Below are 19,931 nucleotides of genomic sequence, written 5' to 3'. Positions count from 1 at the left end.
TCTATAAGCTTTAATTTGACACCAATTTTGTGATTTTATGTTTATATTTGACAGAGATATTGACATTTTGCCTATCTTTGTGAGATTCGTCTATTTTTGATTGGTTGCCATGGAAACAGCTTAAAAAAGCATAGTGCAAATGAGTTATTTTTCTGGGAACATCTTTTTTTCTGAAACTTGGCATATGTATGAACACTGTGGTATCAGTGAAAAATTGTCGCAAAGGGGGGGGGGGTGCATGGTAGGTCCCACTGGCCCCCGGCCTAACTGCAAAGTTGGTGGAGACCAACCCAAAAAGACTCAAATCAGTCATTGCTGCAAAAGTTGCTTCCACCAAGTTCTGATGTAAGGGGTTGAATACTTTTCCAACAAGTGAATTTTGATTTGTACATGTTTTTGCAGGTATTCCTGACATGTAACCTCTTTCAACTATAACAGTATTTAGTTTTATCCCTTCAATTATGAGTAAAAAAGTCCATTTGAAAAATTGTTTCTATATCATTCGTAATTCATCTCAATGTGGCATTATTGGTTGGGAGTGAATACTTTTGCAGGCCACTGTATGAAGACACGAGCTGTTTTGAGGACTTTTTTCTTTAAATCCTTTCTCTTGATATTTCAAATACAGTTTTATGCTCAACCCTAGTTGTCTTTCCCATTTATTCCTCTCTCATTTTCTACACCAACTGCAGCAAAATATTTGTATTTTAGACACTTAAAAAAAACATTCTTAACATCGAGTACAATTTTCTTGATGTCCATCATTGTTTCCATTCTTATCTCCTATCGACCAGAGCATTGCTACAGTTGAATCATATACTTGGCAACAAGTAAACTGTGTGATTTGCTATCTTCAGAAATCGGTCCAGATTAGACATCTCAAAGCTGAGTATTTTACTTTCTGAGCTATCTTATCAGGACATTAATTGGTATATCTACTCTTTTCTCCTCCATGCCCCCTCCCCCCTCCTCCATCCTGGTGCACAGCTCTATGGTTGCAGTTTGATGATGTTATTTGTGCTCCTCCGAAAGAAGGCATAACAAACTACTTCAAAAAAATTTGGACTGAAAGGATTCATCATATTTCAATTGAAGATTTCGAAAAGGCAAAGGGAAAATTATGGTCTGGAGAAATATTCTTGAATCACTTCCTTGTAAGATTGCGAACTGAATTGGATGGAAGATTTAATTTTGCATCATGGCTCCAGCAACTTTGTTCATTTGTTCACACAATCGACTCAAGCCATTTGTCTCTTGGTACCAAAGTCCATTTGTGGGAACTGCCATGTATGCAAGAAAAGGTGAGAATAAAGTGAACTTATCTTGAGGGAACAACCAAAGCATTACAGGGAGAAAAGGGGGGGGGGTGAGTGGGTGAGCAGGGTGAGTTGTACGGATGAAGGTGTGGACTCCTATTTGCATTCACGATAAGGATATTACATTGTCCTACTCTGTCCTACGCTGTCCGACGAAGCATCTGTATATATGGATGTCAACCTGTGAGTTTGTCAAATGTCAAGGACAGGGTAAGTTGTCTCGTCTTTGTTCTTCCTGTCTCAAACCTGGTGGGAACTGGGCAGGAGAGAGGGAGCGTCACAGTCCTTGTTGTAGAGTACGGTGTTGACAGCATCCCCCCTCTCTTTCTTTTGGACAATGTGGAAGAATAAACCTTGTTCTCCCATCGGAGTACCCCTGATTGTTGGGAAGGTGTGTGTGTGTGTGTGTGTGTGTGTGTGTGTGTGTGTGTGTGTGTGTGTGTGTGTGTGTGTGTGTGTGTGTGTGTGTGTCTCGGTTATCTCCATATGTGGGTTTCAAAAGATGGAACGGAGTGCTCCCACGTCTCGAAGTAGCCACCTCCGTTTCAGGAAGGGATCGTGAGTCATTGACCAAGCTGTGAAATTTTCTTGTTCTCAAAGTTTTGTTCCGAGGGCTCTTTTCAGAATCTTGACTGAGCACCGGACAGCTTCTTACTGTAGTTTTTTGTAGTAATATTTTCAGGGATTGTTTTTAAGATCTCCCTGGGGTTTTTTTATAATTCCCATTGCTCCAATGATCACTGGGACAATTTTGGTGTTCTTCAGCTTCCAGGATCTTTTCATTTCATTTTTTAGGTCTTGGTATTCGGTCATTTTCTTTATTTCTGTGTTGTTTAGGCCAAAATTGGGTACAGACACCTCAATTAGCAATGCCTTCTTTTCTTTTTTGTCCTGAATTACTTTATCTGGGTGCAATGCTTTGTTTTCTATGTTCATGCTCACTGGGATCATGAAGTCATATGTGAGCGTTACTTCCTTGCTTTTAATGATTGCTTTTGGTTCATGTTTCCATGAGTTTTCTATAACTGGGATATCAAGTTTGTTAGCACACCTGGAACGAAGTTCTGGGGAGCTTATGGGATGGTGCGGCATCAGTCTGTCAGTCCGTCTGTCCGATTTTCCGTGTACAAACACTTACAACTTCTTCGCTGAAACTACACATACAATTTTGATGAAATTGGGTGTGTGTATGCCTGGTGTTGGCTTAATGATTAGGATGGTGGGCTTGTGATCCTTGGGTCCTGAGTTCAAATCCTGCTTTGTTGTTGAATTAATACCAGGTGGGGTTGACTCAGCCTGTCATCCTTCCAAGGTTTGCAAAGTGAGTACCAGCTTGCTGGGATGATTGAGCCATTTGATTATCCTGTGTCGGAATGGTGACCTGTCCAGGATTGTGACCGACAGCCCAGGAGACTGCTTCGGCAGCACCAATGCTCTGTACAGAGTATGGTCCCAATGATTGTGTGTGTGTGTGTGTGTGTGTGTGTGTGTGTGTGTGTGTGTGTGTGTGTGTGTGTGTGTGTGTGTGTGTGTGTGTGTGTGTGTGTGTGTGTGTGTGTGTGTGTGTGCGCGCGCGCGCGGGCGCGCTACGTTGGTTAATTTATGTGATTTTGGTTATATGAAATAAACTTTTAAGAATCACAAGGTTTATTTAAAAATTGACAAACAAAACTGATCCTGCATGAATAATAACTTTATTTTATTTTATTTTATTTTATTTTTAAATATTACCAGGCCAAGGCAATGTGGAACGATTTACTCAGAAGACTAATCGAGGAGTTTGTTGATACAGAAAGCATATCAAGTCAAAACAGACTTGGCTGTGCTATTATGTGTGTCTATCTTGCTCATCATTGTGGGTTGTTTATCTCTCAACAACGAATTGAGATTCTCTGCACATCAATGCTTCTACCTCCTGATTTGGATGATGACTTCATTCCTCAGTTCCACAATGAGCCGTAAGTTTTTTTGTGTTATGTTTCACAAGCAAAAGTACCTGTCCCCATGGACTGGACGAGTTTAAATTGATCTATCCATTTAAATGATTTGAAGGACTTTAAAATGGTTAATTGTGTTGCATTCTTAGTTTCACTCAGAGCCAAAGCTCTGAACTACTTACAGTGCCTTCAAAAAGTATTCCTGCCCCTTGACTTTTTCACATTATCTTGTGTTACAGCCTGAATTTGAAATAGATTAAATTAAATATTTTTGCCACTGATCTACACAAAATACCTGATAGTGACAAAATGAAAGCATGTTTTGAAAATTGTTCCAAATGTATTGAAAATGAAATGCAGGAATATCTAAATTTCATAAGTATTCAGCCCCCCCCCCCCACCGAAACAACCCCGAGTCATTACTTTGTAGAAGCACCTTTGTCAATGATTACAGCTTCGAGTCTTCTTGGGTGTCTATCAGCTTTGCACATCTGGATTTGGGGAGTTTCTCCCATTCTTCCTTGCACATTTGCTCAAGCTCTGTCAAGTTGGGTGGGGAGTGTCGATGAACAGCAATCTTCAAGTTTTTGCACATATTTTCAATGGAATTCCAATCTCAGCTTTGGCTGGGCCACTCAGATGTTCACATTCTTGTTCTGAAGCCATTCCAATGTTGCTTTGGCTGTGTGCTTCGGATCATTGTCCTGTTGGAATGTAAAACTTTGCTGCAGTCGAAGGCCTTTTGCACTCTGAAGCAGGTTCTCCTCAAGGATTCGCTTGTATTTGACTACATTAATTGTTCCCTCGAGCCTTACAAGTCTCACAGTCCCTGCTGCTGAACAGCATCCCCATAGCATGATGCTGCCACTACCATGGTTCACGGTAGGGAGAGTGTTAGATGGGTGATGAACTGTGCTTGGTTTCTGCCAGACATGGCACTTTGCATTCTGGACAAAGAGTTAAATTTTCATCTCATGAAACCACATAATCATTTTGCCTTATCCTCGCAGTCTTTCATGTGCCTTTTTGCAAACTCTTGGCATGCTGTCATGTGCCTTTTTCTCAGGAGTGGCTTCTCTCTGGCCACTCTCCAATAAGGCCTTGATTTGTGAAGTGCTTCCAGAGATTGTTGTCATTCCAGCAGGTTCTTCCATCTCATCCAAGGAACTCTGTTGTTCTGTCAGAGTGGTCATTGGATTCTTGGTTACCTCCCTGACCAAGGTCCTTCTCGCTCAGTTTGGTCAGATGGCCAGCTCTAGGAAGAGTCTGGGTAGTTTCATATTCTTTCCATTTCCTAAAGATGGAGCTCACTGTGCTCTTGAGAACTTTCAACGCTCTATAAATTGTGTTATACCGTCCTCAGATCCATGCTTCCTCGCAATTGCATCTTGGCATTCCATGAACTTCATGGTGGAGTTTCTGCTCTGACATGCACTGTCAACTGTGGGACGTTATATAGAAAGGTGTGTTTCTTTCTAAATTATGTTCAATCAAATGAATTGGCCACAAGTGGACTCCAATCAAAGGAAATTGGATGAACGAACCTGACCTCAATTTGGAGTGTCATCGCAAAGGTGTTGAATCCTTATTGATGCAAGGCATTTCAGCTTTTCATTTTTTGAAGAATTTATAAAAAATTCTCAAAGCATGCTTTCATTTTATAATTATATGGTGTATTTTGTGGAGATCGTTAACAAAAAAATTTAAGTTTAATGCATTTAAATTCAGTTTGTCACACAACAAAATGTGACTAAAGTCAAAGTCAAGGGGTCTGAATACTTTCCGAAGGCACTGCAGAGATATATATATATATATATATATATATATATATATATATATATATATATATGTATATATGTATATATTATATACATACTCAAGAGAACATAAAGAGGGTGGGGTTAACAAGGGTAGAAATGATCATAGTTTTGTTTTGGGGATGATCTGTGATGGTGAATAGCTGTTTTGAAGACCTGTGGACAGAGGGCGGTGGAAGTGGGACCGACCACTGACCTGTCTGTGATGGTGAAGTGATCGGCCCATCAATTCGGTTTCATCACGGGAGATTCCAATAATCATGATGGCCTTTGTATCCACAGCATCAAGCTGAACAAGATGAGGCATGGGAGCCAACCCAGAGAGGAAAGCAGTCCTCCCTCAAGCTGCAGATGTAGGCCTTGTAGGTGGATAGAAGTGCAGCTGTGTCAAGGAAGGACTTTGTATGACGGAGGATGCTCAATCGGCATTGGCTTTTTACGCCAACTCTGAAATGTGGTTTTCCCAAGCAAAGATTATGGTTGAGAGAGACTCAGTCGTTTGAATGACTGAAATTCCTCAAGAGGATTGTTAAGAAAGTAGATAGGAGGGTTTGCCAGATGGTCCTTTTGGAGAGGGATTGTGATAGTGTGGGATTTGTCAGGATTGAAAATCATATTCAACGTGTTTGACCAGCTTATGATTTTTTTTTTCAAGGTGTGAAGAGAGGGAAGGGGATGCATCCTGCCTGTTTGAAGGATGAAGAATGTCATGACAAAGGGTGGTCATATGCAAATAGATAAAAAGAATTTCCAGAGAGTTAGATAATTTATGAAGATCTGGAATAGGACTGAGCCCACAACACTGCCTTGGGGCACTCCAGCCTTGACAAAGAGAGAAGATGAAAGGATTCCGTTGAAAGTCACACCTTGGTTTCGAGAGAAGAGAAAGTCATTAAGCCATGTGTGGTGTTGACCTTTGATGCCTTTTTCAGAGAGTTTGGAGAGCAATGCAGAATGCCAAACTGTATAAAATATATAAATATACATACATTTGTGGAAATGTATACGAGGTGTGTTCAAAAAGTATCCAACCTTAATTTTTCGTGCATAAACAAATGAAGCTAGGGAGGCGTGGTTTGGTGCACGTATGTAGGCGATCCTAATTGGTATGCGTGAATATTTTCCCACCTGCAGAAGCTGTCAGTCGCCGACAGACCGCCGATGAGTGAGGAAGTGAAAGTGAGCGCCGTCGGATTTTCGTTTTTGACAAAATGATGGATCACTGTGGTCTCATCGCCAGTGATCACTGTGTTGACGAAGTTGGGATCGCTGTTACAGTCTCCAGCATGTCCTGTGTGATCTCCAAACGGAGTTGCTTCTGCTCGATCGTTAGCAGCTTTGGCACGAACTTCGCTGAGATTCTCCTTAAGCCCAAATCTTCAGTCACAATGGAATGAACGGATCCAATGCTGATGCCCACCTCGTCTGCAAGTTCTCTGATCGTGATTCGACCATCCTGCATCAGCAGGGTCCTCACTTGGTCAATGACGATCTCATTTCGGGATGTTGAGGCCTACCACAACGTGCTTCACTTTCCACTGATGTGCGACCATCTTTGAAGCGGTTGTACCACTCTTTTATCTGTGTGGTGCCCATTGCTTCTTCCCGAAGGCCTGCTGAATCTTGCGGATCGTTTCCACTTGGGAATCGCCAAGCTTTGCACAAAAATTGATGAAGTAGCGTTGTTCAAGTTTTTCCATCATTTTGTCAAAAACGAAAATCTGACGGCGCTCCCTTACACTTCCTCACTCATCAGCGGTCTGTCGGCGACTGACAGCTTCTGCAGGCGGGAAAATATTCACGCATACGGATTAGGATCGCCTACATACGTGCACCAAACCACGCCTCCCTAGCTTCATTTGTTTACGCACGAAAAATTAAGGTTGGATACTTTTTGAACACACCTCGTATGTATATGTATATGTATGTATATATGTATATATATATATATATATATATGTATGTATATATGTATGTATATATGTATATATATATATGTATATATATGTATGTATATATGTATATATATATGTATATATATATATATATGTATATATATGTATGTATATATGTATATATATATATGTATATATATATATATGTATATATATATATATATATATGTATATGTATATATATATATGTATATGTATATATATATATGTATATATATATGTATATATGTATATATGTATATGTATATATGTATATATGTATATGTATATATATATGTATATATGTATATATATATATGTATATATATGTATATATATATATATATATATATATATGTATATGTATATGTATATGTATATGTATATGTATATGTATATATATATATATATATATGTATATATGTATATGTATATATATATATATATGTATATATATATATATATATATGTTGTTCGTCTTTCGGCTGCTTCCGTTAGGGGTCGCCACAGCGGATCATCCGTTATGGTCCACAATCTGATTTGGCATAGGTTTTACGCCGGATGCTCTTCCTGACGCAACCCTGGTCGCCTCTTACGACACAGGGATAAGGATTGGGTTTCGCCATGATTCCGGGCTGCCCTACACCCTCTCATAGCGCGGCACAGCGCAGAGCACCTGTCCTCAAGTGATCCTCCAACCTAAGCCTCAAGTTACCAGATTACAGGCGCACGCCACTACGCCCGGTGTGTGTGTGTGTGTGTGTGTGTGTGTGTGTGTGTGTGTGTGTGTGTGTGTGTGTGTGTGTGTGTGTGTTGTGTGTGTGTGTGTGTTGTGTGTGTGTGTGTTGTGTGTGTTTGTGTGTTGTGTGTGTGTTGTGCGTGTGTTGTGCGTGTGCGTGTGTATATATATATGTGTGTATGTGTATGTATATATGTATGTATATATATGTGTGTATGTATATGTATGTATATATGTGTGTAGGTATTTATATGTGTATGTATTTATATATGTATATATATATATATATATATATATATATATATATATATATATATATATATATATATATATATATATATATATATATATATATATATATATATATATATATATATATATACAGAACTCTGGAAAAAATAAGAGACCACTCCAAAAAAAAATGAAATCCGCATCTCTATATGTATGGCAGCCATTCCATTCCAGTGTCTGTTGAATTCCAACACAGGCACACCTCATTCTACTTCATGAGGTACTGATGAGGTGATCACCTGAACCAAATCTTATTTAACAAGGAAAAGTATAAAAACCACTGCTGTGGTCATCACTATCCTCTTGCAATTGGACCAGCTGGATGGCAAAAACAGTGCTTGTAATACCTCAAAAGTAATTGGAATCAAAAAATTACTATTGACCATGCCAAAAGAGTTGAAAAGAAAATTTTTGAGTGAGGAAAGGAAGGGTTCAATTCTGGCTTTACTGGCAGAGGGATACAGTGAGCGTCATGTTGCTTCCATCCTTAAAATTTCAAAGACGGCGATTCATAAGAACAAGGTCAAGCAGCAGACATTGGGGACAACAAAGCTCCAGACTGGCAGCGGGCAAAAAGACTTTCCACTGACCGGGATGACCGCCAACTCATTCGAATGTCACTCAACAACCGTAGGATGACATCAAGTGACCTACAAAAAGAATGGCAAACAGCAGCTGGGGTGAAGTGCATGGTGAGGACGGTTCGAAACAGGCTCCGAGGGGCAGGGCTGAAGACGCGCAAAGCTCGAAAAAAAGCCCTTCATCAATGAGAAGCAAAGAAGAGCCAGGCTGAGGTTTGCAAAAGACCATAAGGATTGGACCGTATAGGACTGGGGTAAGGTCATCTTCTCTGATGAGTCCAATTTTCAGCTTTGCCCAACACCTGGTCATCTAATGGTTAGACGGAGACCTGGAGAGGCCAACAAGCCACAGTGTCTCGCACCCACTTTGAAATTTGGTGGAGGATCGGTGATGATCTGGGGGTGCTTCTGCAAGGCTGGAATTGGGCAGATTTGTCTTTGTGAAGGACTCATGAATCAAGCCACGTACAAGTTTGTCCTGGAAGAACACTTGCTTCCTTCTGCTCTGACAATGTTCCCCAACTCTGAGGATTGGTTTTTCCAGCAGGACAATGCTCCATGCCACACAACCAGGTCAATGAAGGTGTGGATGGAGGACCATCAGATGAAGACCCTGTCATGGCCAGCCCAATCTCCAGACCTGAACCCCATTGAAAACCTCTGGAATGTGATCAAGAGGAAGATGGATGGTCACAAGCCATCAAACAAAGCCGAGCTGCTTGAATTTTTGCACCAGGAATAGCATAATGTCACATTGTGTTGTTTAAAAATGAATATGAACTTGTTTTGTTTGTATTATTTGAGGTCTGAAAACATTAAATCTTTGTTGTTATTTTGACCAGTTGTCATTTTCTGCAAATAAATGCTCGAAATGACAATATTTTTATTTGGAATTTGGGAGAAATATTGTCAGTAGTTGATGGAATAAAACATAAATGGTCATTTTACTCAAACACATACCTATAAATAGTAAATCCAGAAAAACTGATAATTTTGCAGTGGTCTCTGAATTTTTTCCCGAGCTATATGTATGTATGTATATGTATATATATATGTATATATATATATATATATATATATATATATATATATATATATATACAGTCATGCGCCACTTAATGACGGGGTTACGTTCTGAGAAACGCGTCGTCAAGCGACGCCGTCGTTGTGCGAACATCATTTTTTTTTCGTTTTCGAACATCGTACTTACACAAAACTACACACCCAGGCTATATGGTATAGCCTATTGCTCCTCGGATACAAACCTGTGCAGCATGTTACTGTACTGAATACTGTCGGCAATTGTAACACACATCCAAGAGAGACTGAAGACACGTTAGTTTTACCTTTGTGCTGCTCATGACAGCCATCGGTGTTGTTAGCAGCAGCTTACAATCTCCTCTCGCATCGATAATTATAGAATGATGAATAAATAGCGTTTTGATTTTATAAATTTGTTCCTAAATATAAAAATTCCTATCGCCGAGTGATGTAGCCGACGTAGCGCTGCCAGTTGTATAAAATAGCACATACAATTATGTACACTCTACAGAACATAATACCTCATAATGATAATAAACAACGACAGTGTGGCCCTGTTATAATGCGATTGTTGAGGTCCATAAAATGTCATCGCTAAAAAAACAGGGACGTGCTAAATTGGGATTCAAGGAAATCGGCTTTCAAACTGAACCAATGTTTGCACGTTTACCTTCTATCAAGTAGATTACCTTTGAATTGAAGAATTCCACGAATAAATCGTTGTTCGTCAATTAAAACACAAATTTATTTTTAGTGAAGCTTTTTATGTTGTTAAAACAATCGCACTGTTCCCAAAATATATCACAATTGACAGGTGCTCATTTATTCATTTGTAAATTAAAACATCGATGCAATGATTCTGGATTTATAAAATCCAAACGCTATTTATTCACCTTTCTATAATCGATGCGAGAGGAGGTTGTAAGCTGCTGCTGACAACACTGATGGCCGTCATGAACTGCACAAAGATAAATCTAACGTGTCTTCTGTCTCTTGGATGTGTGTCATACAATTGCCGACAGTATTCAGTACAATAACATGCTGTACAGGTTTGTATCCGAGGAGCAATAGGCTACACCATATAGCTTAGGTTTCTCGGTTTGTGTCAGGATGATGTTCGAAAACGAAAATGAAAAAAAAAATGATGTTCCCACAACGACGACGTCGCTTAACGAATCGTTTCTCAGAACATAACCCCGTCGTTCAGTGCCGCATGACTGTATATATATATATATATATATATATATATATATATATATATATATATATATATATATATATATATATATATATATGTTTTTTTTTTAAATTTTATAAACACACACGTTCTTCGCTTTAATTTCAGAGTACATTGAAACATTAAACTGCTTAAATTTCATTAAAAACTGGAAGAATGGGGGTGTTCTTCAACTTTTGACCGGTGGAGTATGTATGCTTTCGGCAGTTTTTCGGGAATCGGCAGGTTGGAGTCAGTGTGATTACCAACCAGTTCTGACTGCATACAACCCAGAAGCCTCGAGTAGCTTTCACTGAAAAACAATGTTGCATTTATATCGATGTTTCAGGGAAATGTTCACAAACATTATTCCTTATAAAGAGCTGCACTTGACGGGTGGGAAAAAATTTTTACTCGGTAATTTAGAAAACACGTTAATGCGGAAATACGGCTCTGAAATCAGGTGTTGTTTCATAACAACTCGCTCAGGGCGACGGAGCGCGAACCACTCGCTCAGGGCGACGGAGCACGAACCACTCGCTCAGGGCGACGGAGCGTGAACCACTCACTCATGGCGACGGAGCGCGAAGCACTCGCTCAGGTCGGCGGGGCGCGAAGCACTCGCTCAGGTCGGCGGGGTGCCAAGCTCTCGCTCAGGTCGGCGGGGCGCGAAGCACTTGCTCAGGTCGGCGGGGCGTGACCAGGGTGGCGGCGCACGAACCACACTCAAACAATTTCCATGAAACTTCACCACAACTTTTATCACCCGTGATCTGCCAAAGTTTGTTGACTCCGTTGAAAAATTAAATCCATCGGCATTTGCTTTCTACTCCATTACATATTTTGTGGGTCATCCATGCCTATCAGTAGTTCTCTGGTTATCTTATCCAGCCTCTTCCAGGTGAGCGCTCAGGGGTATTGCCCCATGTTTGTTATTTATCATCAGATCATCAGAAAACTTATTTTATTTGGATTTATTGATTGCTATTTTTTATTGCAGATTGCCAGGTATACTCTCCACGGTTTGCACTCGTTGGATGAGCGAAGGCAAGAAAGAAGCGCTGCTTTTCTTGCCTTTAATCTTCAAGCTCATGCCCTCATTTCATTTATCGAGCCCATTGCAGGCACACTACTTGGAGACAGATCTCCGTGTGACTGTTTGCAACTATTTGAAGCAAACTGTGAAAATATCTTTTCAAAGGTTTGGCAGGAAACCATACTTTTTGATTACGAATAACTTATTTGGAATCTTCAAGCAAGCGAGTGATATTTGTTTACTTATTTTCAATCAAAACATTTACTTATTTTCAATGATTTGTAATTTTACGCTGGCTGGAATTTTTTGTTTTTGACCAGAAATACGTGCCTTTCAAAGTGACCTATGAATGCTAAATGAGTCCTTTTGTGCATGCGCTGTGTGTGCGTTTTCATTGAGTCGCTTCTGCTTGTCAGGCATTTTTAACCTGTCATTGCTTATGTGAAATCTGATTCAAATCACCTTTTAAACATAATTTTCAGCATTTAGTCGAAAGAGTAGCATTTACAAAATGGTTAACCATAATTGTTGTGTTCCTAAATGTAAGTCAGATGAGAATATAGGAACATGAGAAATATCCACAGAACAAAGGAGTTGAGTTCATCCCATTTCCTGGTAATACAATTAGCTCGCGGCAGCCACGGTTATATCACACACATACCCACACACACAGATGCTTCTTCTTTCACCAATATTTGCCAAAATCCAGAATAATTTCTCTTGTGGCCCCAGAACGAAACAAACAACATGTCTTCGAGATTTATATACATGCAGGGTGTCCCAAAAAAAAAATATACAACTTTTCATCCGCAAAGAGAATGGTCATAACATATATTTTTTAAAAAGATATATGGCTGGATAGAAAGCTGAAAGGTTGAAGTATATTGTACCAATGTCAAAATTTAAATTTTGGTGTAGAATCGTCGTTTTCTTTTAGACTACATGTTCGACGTCGGCTCAACGTTGTCCGATCACTGCCTGCAAACGCGTTGTCATGTTCTCCATCACTTTGGGAAACGTTTCCTGAGGAATGTTCTGGATTTCTCGGTGGATGTTTTCCTTCAGCTGATCAAGAGTCTGAGGCCCAGGGTTTCCATAGATCCTGTCCTTGAGATACCCCCACAAGAAGAAGTCTGGAGGAGTAAGGTCAGGGGAATTCGGTGGCCACTCAACGTCTTTGTAGAGGGAGATAAAGCGGCCCTCAAAATGTTGGTTGAGAAAACGCCTTGTTTCCCTGGCTGTATGGGGCGGTGCCCCATCCTGCTGGAACCACTGGGTTCTTATCTGGATCAGGTTGTTTCTCCTACGGGCCTGAGTCCGTAGCTCGGCAGATAGAATTCCTGAATCATTTCACGATAGTTCCTATGGTTTACCTTGCAAGTGCGTCCCTGGTCATCTTCAAAGAAGTATGGAACAATTATCCCATACCAACCAACCGCCACCCACATGGTGACTTTGAGAACAGATCGAGGCACCAGTTCAGTTGATGCATTACCAGGATTTTCAGTTCCCAGTACCGAATGTTTTGCTTGTTTACTTCCCTGGACAAGTGAGCATGGCATTCGTCCGTCATGTGAAGTTCTTTGAGGAAGTCTGCATCTTCCTCCAACTTTCCTGAGAACCAATTTGCAAAGTCTAGTCGTTTACGTTTTTGTTGATCAGTAAGCACCGTTTCCGTTTGAATTTTGTATGGAAAGGCATGAATGTCTTGGCGAAGGATCCTCTGAACGGTGCTCTTATGAATGTTTATCTCAGCAGAAAGTCGTCGAATCGATATTTTTGGACTCTGAACGACCGCCTGTCTCACCATTTCCACACTTTCTTCACTACGACCTGTCCTCTTCCGACCACTTTGTGAAGGTCACAGATGGTTCCCACATTGGTAAACTTTGCGATGGTGCACTTTATTGTCCGAAAGCTTGGTGCATGGCGCAAGTGGATACCGAAATGTCTCGAGTAAAGATGTTGCACCTGTATGACACTTTTCGTCTGGTGCCAAAGTTCAACAATTTTCGTCCGTTGTTGTACGGGTCAGTCTTGGCATTTTTTGGCGCTTGCTTGGTATCAAAATAGACCTCAGGGTCTCTGCAACAAGAAATGTAGTATTAGTGACAAAATTACTGCTTTTTTAGGATCAAACAAAGCATTTTAAAAGTGGTATATTTTTTTGGGACACCCTATATTTACAGTGCGAGTCAAAAGTAGCGCCAAATTTCTGTTTTTTTCTGCTGTCAGATTCTTTCTGGGAAGTCATGTTGTTAATAATTGTCTTGCAGATTATTAATTTTCGTAATTTATTTATTTTTGATTTTGGTGGTCAGATGAGGCATGTTTTAAGCTTAATGGCACAATTAACAGACACAATTGTGTCTACTGGGCTGCAAATAACCCAAGAGTGACAGTTCAGAAGAAGGTTAATTTACCTGGAGTCACAATTTGGGCAGCCGTATCTCCATGAGGGATAATTGGACGCTTTTTTTTGAGGGATCTGTCACTGCAGAAATTTACCTGGATATGCTGCAAACCTTCTTTTGGCCCAGTTTACTAAATAAGACTGTCGTTCTCTTTGTTAATCCAGTTGGCGATTTATTGCAACATCAACAATGAACACGGTCTGAAAGATATAAGAATGAACATGATCATTAATAATTATTAAGAATCCTCTATCTCCCCCCAAGTCTTTGGCATGGAAAATACAAGTGTGTGTGTCTTTCGGCATGACAAAGACTGAGAACATGAAGAATATATGTAACTAGCTTTGAAGCCAATTGAAAAACTGAACCAGAAACCAAACGCAAAGTCAGTAATGGTCAATGCCAGAATCACATGTCATTGTCAGAGTGCCAGGCAGGCTTGCTAGTGCTTCAGCCATCTCTTGGTATGTTCAGACCAGCGCTCAGTGTCTCTCATGTGGCGGTTGCGGAGTGCTTCCTCCCGAGCCGCCAGTCTCATGCCAAGTGTTGTGAGGTTTGTATCTGCCATGCGGTATTTGGATGAAGTCTCGAATTGGACGGCCGAAAATGCACATCGCTGGAGAGAATTTCGTGTCTCTGTCTAGGGTATTTCTATACTGGAGCATGGCACGTTGGAACGCATCGGTATCGAGGCCTCCATTACGGCTGGTGTTGTCCATGATAAGACGCTTCACAGTCTTGACACCAACTTCAGCACGGCAGTTGCTATATGGATAAGCTACTGAGGAGAGTCGATGATGTACACCCCATTCCTTGAGGAATTTATGTGTAGCGACTGCTGTGAATTCAGGACCACCATCGGAAGCTAATTCATCAGGAATACCAAATGTGACAAAGGTACGTCTTGGGCAAGTGATGAGTCCACCTGCACCATGTGAGGCTCTCTCAACTATCGGCCAGTTAGAATACCGGTCGACCACCACCAAGTAGTTGCATCCTTTGTAGTGGAAGTAGTCGGCACACATACATTGGAATGGATAATCTGGAGGTGTCGGGGGAGTGGGTGGCGCACTTGGATTGGAGTGCGCAATCCGATTACAACGGTAGCACCCAGCACAAAGGGCCTCAATGGTAGCGGCTATGCCAGGCCAGAAGAGGGAGGACTCTGCTCTCGCAGTCATAGAGGTGACCCCTTGATGGGCAGCGTGCAGAGCGGCTAACACCTCGTCCCTGAGAGATGGTGGTATAAGGACACGATCCTTGTAGAGTATGACACCATCAACTGTATTAGACTATCTCGAAACTTGAAGTATTCGCGTAGGGATCCAGGGAGCTCATGACGGAATTCAGGGATACCTGACTCGATAAGGTCAACAAGGCTCTGCATGTTATTGTCACTGGCTGTTGCGGTTCGAACCCTGTCCCATGCTGCAGGTTTGAGGCTGAGTGAGGTGAGGGAGGAAATAGCAGACGTGGGAGCACACCCGTTGGGGGTTTCTGGTGCTGATCTACGTAAGCCACCCAGGAGGTTTTTGGAATGCGTCAGGATGATGGGTGTGGAATCATTGGCCGCCATATCATCAGTGGGGTCAGTTTCACAGGCTCTCCAGTAGGGTGGCGTGAGATGCAGTCTGTGGCGCGATGTCTAATCCCTGGCACATGGACCATCCGGAACTTGTATCGCAGTGTCTTCTCCTTTAAGTTCCTAAGGCGAGCGTTCGAGATATCCTCTAGACTTCGATCATTAAAGATTTTGAGCAGAGGTTTGTGGTCGACAGTGATTATGAGGTCTTCATATCGCAGAATAAAGTATCTGGCCTTATCTAGGGCGTCAGCAACTGCAAGGGCCTCACCCTCAACTGGTGTGTAATGTGATTCAGCAGGGTGGATGAATCTGCTGCCCACGAGCGTGATTTTCCATCCTGTGTGACAACAGAAGGGCTTTATGTTGGTGCAGGTACAGTGTTTCTGCAGTAGCCAGAAGCCAATGCCAGTCTTGGACCAGTCTGTAGCGAGGCACGTGGGCTTGCTGGGGTCGAATATCCGGACACCCTCCTCGATCTCACTGGCGATGACAGCTTTCGACTCTTCAAATGCATCCTGGAGGTGCTCATCCCACTTAAACGGTGTACTGGGTTTAAGTAGTTGCCGGAACGGCAACACCTCAGCCATACTGAAAGCGTATGACACTTGATTGACAAGTCCAAACTAAGAACGTACATCTGTGATGTCCTTGGTTGTTGGGAAATCGAGGATTGCGCGGAGGTATTTCCTGCAAGGATGGACACTATTGGGAGTTATTTCGAACCCAGCAAATGCCACTATATCTTCACCAAACACAAACTTGTCAGGGTTCAGGGTGATTCCATTCTGTCCACAGGTGTCAAGCCACTGAACAGCCTGGAAGAAACTCTGCCAGCGAGTCAGACCATAGCAAGACGTCATCAACGCATTTGGTTTTATTGGGGATGTCAGACACGATCTCGTCATAACGCCTTGTATATCCATCGCCTGACACAATATACCCTTGAGGGGCTGTTTTGTAGCGGCATCTACCCCAGGGTGTGATGAAGGTGGTCAGGTGTCGGTCTTCTCTGCAGATGGGCACGCTATGGTATCTGTTCCATGCATCAAAGACCGTCTTCTTCTTACCGTTCGGAACCGATCTAGCCTGATGAAAGGGTGATGGCGTGTGATGTGTTTCCCATGTAGCATGGGCGTTGAGGGCCTGGAAATCAACAGTGCGGCGTGGCTGGCCATTCTTCTTTGGACAGCCAACCATTCCATGGCACCAGGTGACGGGTTCACCAATGGGGACTGGCTCAAGTACACCCAACTGTACATCGTGGTCTAGCCCAGCTTTGACCGCATCCCGCCAGTGTAGTGGGACTGGTACCGGTGTGTGGTGTGCCACTGGTTCAGCATTAGGATCCACCATCAGTTTCATGGGCGGGCCATCCATTAGAGGTAATGTTTGATGCTCACAGGTGTTAAATGTGCTTGACTTATAGTATTCAAGGAGATATTGTTGTAGATGCAGGCGATTAGCATCAGTTGCGGGGAATGGCAGCTTTGTCGGGGGTGGTGGGGGTCGACGATGCTGAGGGCAATGGCACACTGTGGTGGGGTCTTCCTGTAAGGCTGCTGTTGCGTCTGACTGCTGTACTGTCGGGTCTATACCTATCTTGGGGAAGCTATCCGGAATGATGTCAAGGGCGGCACAGGCTTCTCTGCTGAGGAAGAGCTTGTCAGAGCTATCTGTGACTAAGGTCATTTGCCTCGTTTCAACGGCCTGACCCCGTTTGTCTTTGCCTGACAAGCGGAGTACAGTGGCCCTAAGGATATTGATGCCTCCATTGTTGGCAGTGTGCATTCTCATGGTTACTGGGATGAGGTCAGATTTGCACAAGCCAAGGCGGTGGATGACCTTTATACCAGCAAGGCAACTCTGGCACCCTGTGTCTGCCATTGCGGGGACATGGCAAGTCATGGTCTGAGTGGAAAGGTCAAAGCCAAGGGCTGTGTAGTCTTCGTGCATGATTTTGACAGTCACATTAACAAATGGTTGAGGTTTTGAACTCTTCCTGATCCATGTATTCGAGAGTTTGTCATAAACATGGTGGTCAAGGGTGATGGAACGCTCACAGTGTGATCAACCCGAATTAATAACGTTATCAAACTCATTACATTCATGCCCAGATATGTTAGGAGTTTCATTTGACTGTTGTGCTGATACATGAACAGTACATAAGGTATCAAACACAGCATTGTCATTGTTATTAGAAGAGGCACTCGTGCGTTTAGGTTTGTTCCTACTGCGACATACACTCTCCATGTGATTATCGCGATTGCAATGCCCACATCTGTGACCATATGCCGCACATTCTGTCTTGCGAACGTGAGCTGGGGCGCTCTTCCCGTGTCCCTTTTTGCCACAGTAGGAGCATGGGTCGTTTCTGTCCTTGATGGTTACTTGCTTGGCCTTTTGATATGCGCTGCTAGATGCTTCCACTGAGTGTGTGTCCATTAGTGTAGATGCTGACCGTTTGCCAGATTCTTTAGCCTCAATGAATTGGAAGACGTCCTCCAGGGTCATGTCCTGTTTCTTGTCACCAAGGAGGTCAAGCTGGATCTCATGGTCGGCAATTCCTCGTGTAAGAACATCACGCATGATCGTTTCTGTGTAGTTAACTTCAGCGTCACAACTAGGGCATTTGATTCGGAATTTGCATATTCCCGCTTGACCACGTAGGTGGGCCCCAAAGCTGCGCACTGTTTCATCATGGACTTGAAGCCTATTATGTAATGTTACTCTGGCCACCATAGTGTTCTCTTCGTGAACAGCAAGTTTTTTTTTTTTTTTAATGGCTGCCATTACCACCTCTATGGGTTTGTTTGAAAGGTTACCCACCTGTCGATCTTGTTAGATCCTTGCGCACGGGTTCGTCACAACACTCTAGTAACTGCACCACTTTATTGCGGCCAGTGACTTTGGTTGCATCGACGTATTCAAACCATTGTGACTCGAAGTAAGCCCACTCTTCACTGGAGCCAGCGGTGACAATTGTGGGCCTTTTGACTTTTTCAACCTTGGCGGCATATCCAGGGGCATGAATGGCACTGTGGGCAGTGATGAGTGCGGCCACGATAGCAGGATCGAGGTCTTCAGTGGTGTAGTCACAACCAGCGATTGGGCATCCTACCGCAGGCATCGTGGCCTTGGTTGGGCGAGGTTGGAGAGAGTGTTCATAAATAAGACTGTCGTTCTCTTTGTTAATCCAGTTGGCGATTTATTGCAACATCAACAATGAACACGGTTTGAAAGATACAAGAATGAACATGATCATTAAGAATCCTCGAGGTACAAGATCAGGACTGTTATTTCCAGCATGATGGAGCTCCACGTCATTATGGACGTTATGTTCGTCAGTGGCTGGATGAAAACTTTCCCAGAAAGTGGATCGGCCTCCGTGGTCCGATCGAGTGGCCAGCACGCTCCGCAGACCTTACACCTCCAGATTTCTTTCTTTGGGGGCTCATGAAAGACCTTGTTTATCGTGAAAAGCCTCGTGCCATTCAGGAATTGAAGGCTCAAATCACTGCAAAGTTTGAGGAAATTGATATCGAACTCTGCAGACGTGTGTGCCGCTCTGTGCCTGCTCGGCTGCAATTGTGCATCGATCACGAGGGAGGGCGCTTTGAAAATTGCAAGTAAAACAGCTTGGTACAGTTCTGTAATATTTTTTTTCTTGAATAAATGGTTAGATCAACATGTCATTCATTTTTTATTTCTTACCTTCTTGTACACTGTAATACAAATGGCAAAACAAACAATCAACTGACAGAAATCGGGCGCTACTTCTGACACCCTGTTTGTGTATGGGTATAAATATGTATATATATATGTATATATATATATATATATGTATATATATATATATGTATATGTATATATATATATATATATATATATATATATATATATATATATATATATATATATATATATATATATATATATATATATATATTGTTACGGATTCGCGCCCGCCGGCGTGCTGACGGCCACGTAACTCGAATCGTGGCACGTTGCCCACCGGACGGACAAT

The 19,931-nt window shown here is 42.1% G+C and overlaps 1 protein-coding gene and 1 pseudogene across 3 annotated transcripts in view; one reads left to right on the top strand and one right to left on the bottom strand.

Moving 5' to 3' along the window:
* Positions 1 to 19,931, top strand: part of RNF213 (ring finger protein 213) — a 645,256-nt gene that overhangs the window by 138,959 nt on the left and 486,366 nt on the right. For all 3 annotated transcript variants that reach the window (XR_015056656.1, XM_085875806.1, XM_085875807.1), the window contains 3 exons: positions 988 to 1,301; positions 3,051 to 3,274; positions 11,873 to 12,073. Coding sequence is in view for 2 of the 3 variants with exons in the window: in XM_085875806.1 (XP_085731932.1) it covers positions 988 to 1,301; positions 3,051 to 3,274; positions 11,873 to 12,073 (739 nt within the window). In the remaining variant the exon portion in view is untranslated. The remainder of the gene's footprint in view (positions 1 to 987; positions 1,302 to 3,050; positions 3,275 to 11,872; positions 12,074 to 19,931) is intronic.
* On the bottom strand, positions 15,865 to 19,034 carry LOC147031085 (uncharacterized; annotated as a pseudogene).

This window comes from Eptatretus burgeri, chromosome 3, assembly GCF_056783735.1.
Source record: "Eptatretus burgeri isolate ZD-2024b chromosome 3, Ebu_testis_v1, whole genome shotgun sequence".
In the NCBI taxonomy this organism is placed as follows: Eukaryota; Metazoa; Chordata; class Myxini; order Myxiniformes; family Myxinidae; genus Eptatretus; species Eptatretus burgeri.
This window is presented reverse-complemented; position numbering and strand designations above follow the sequence as displayed.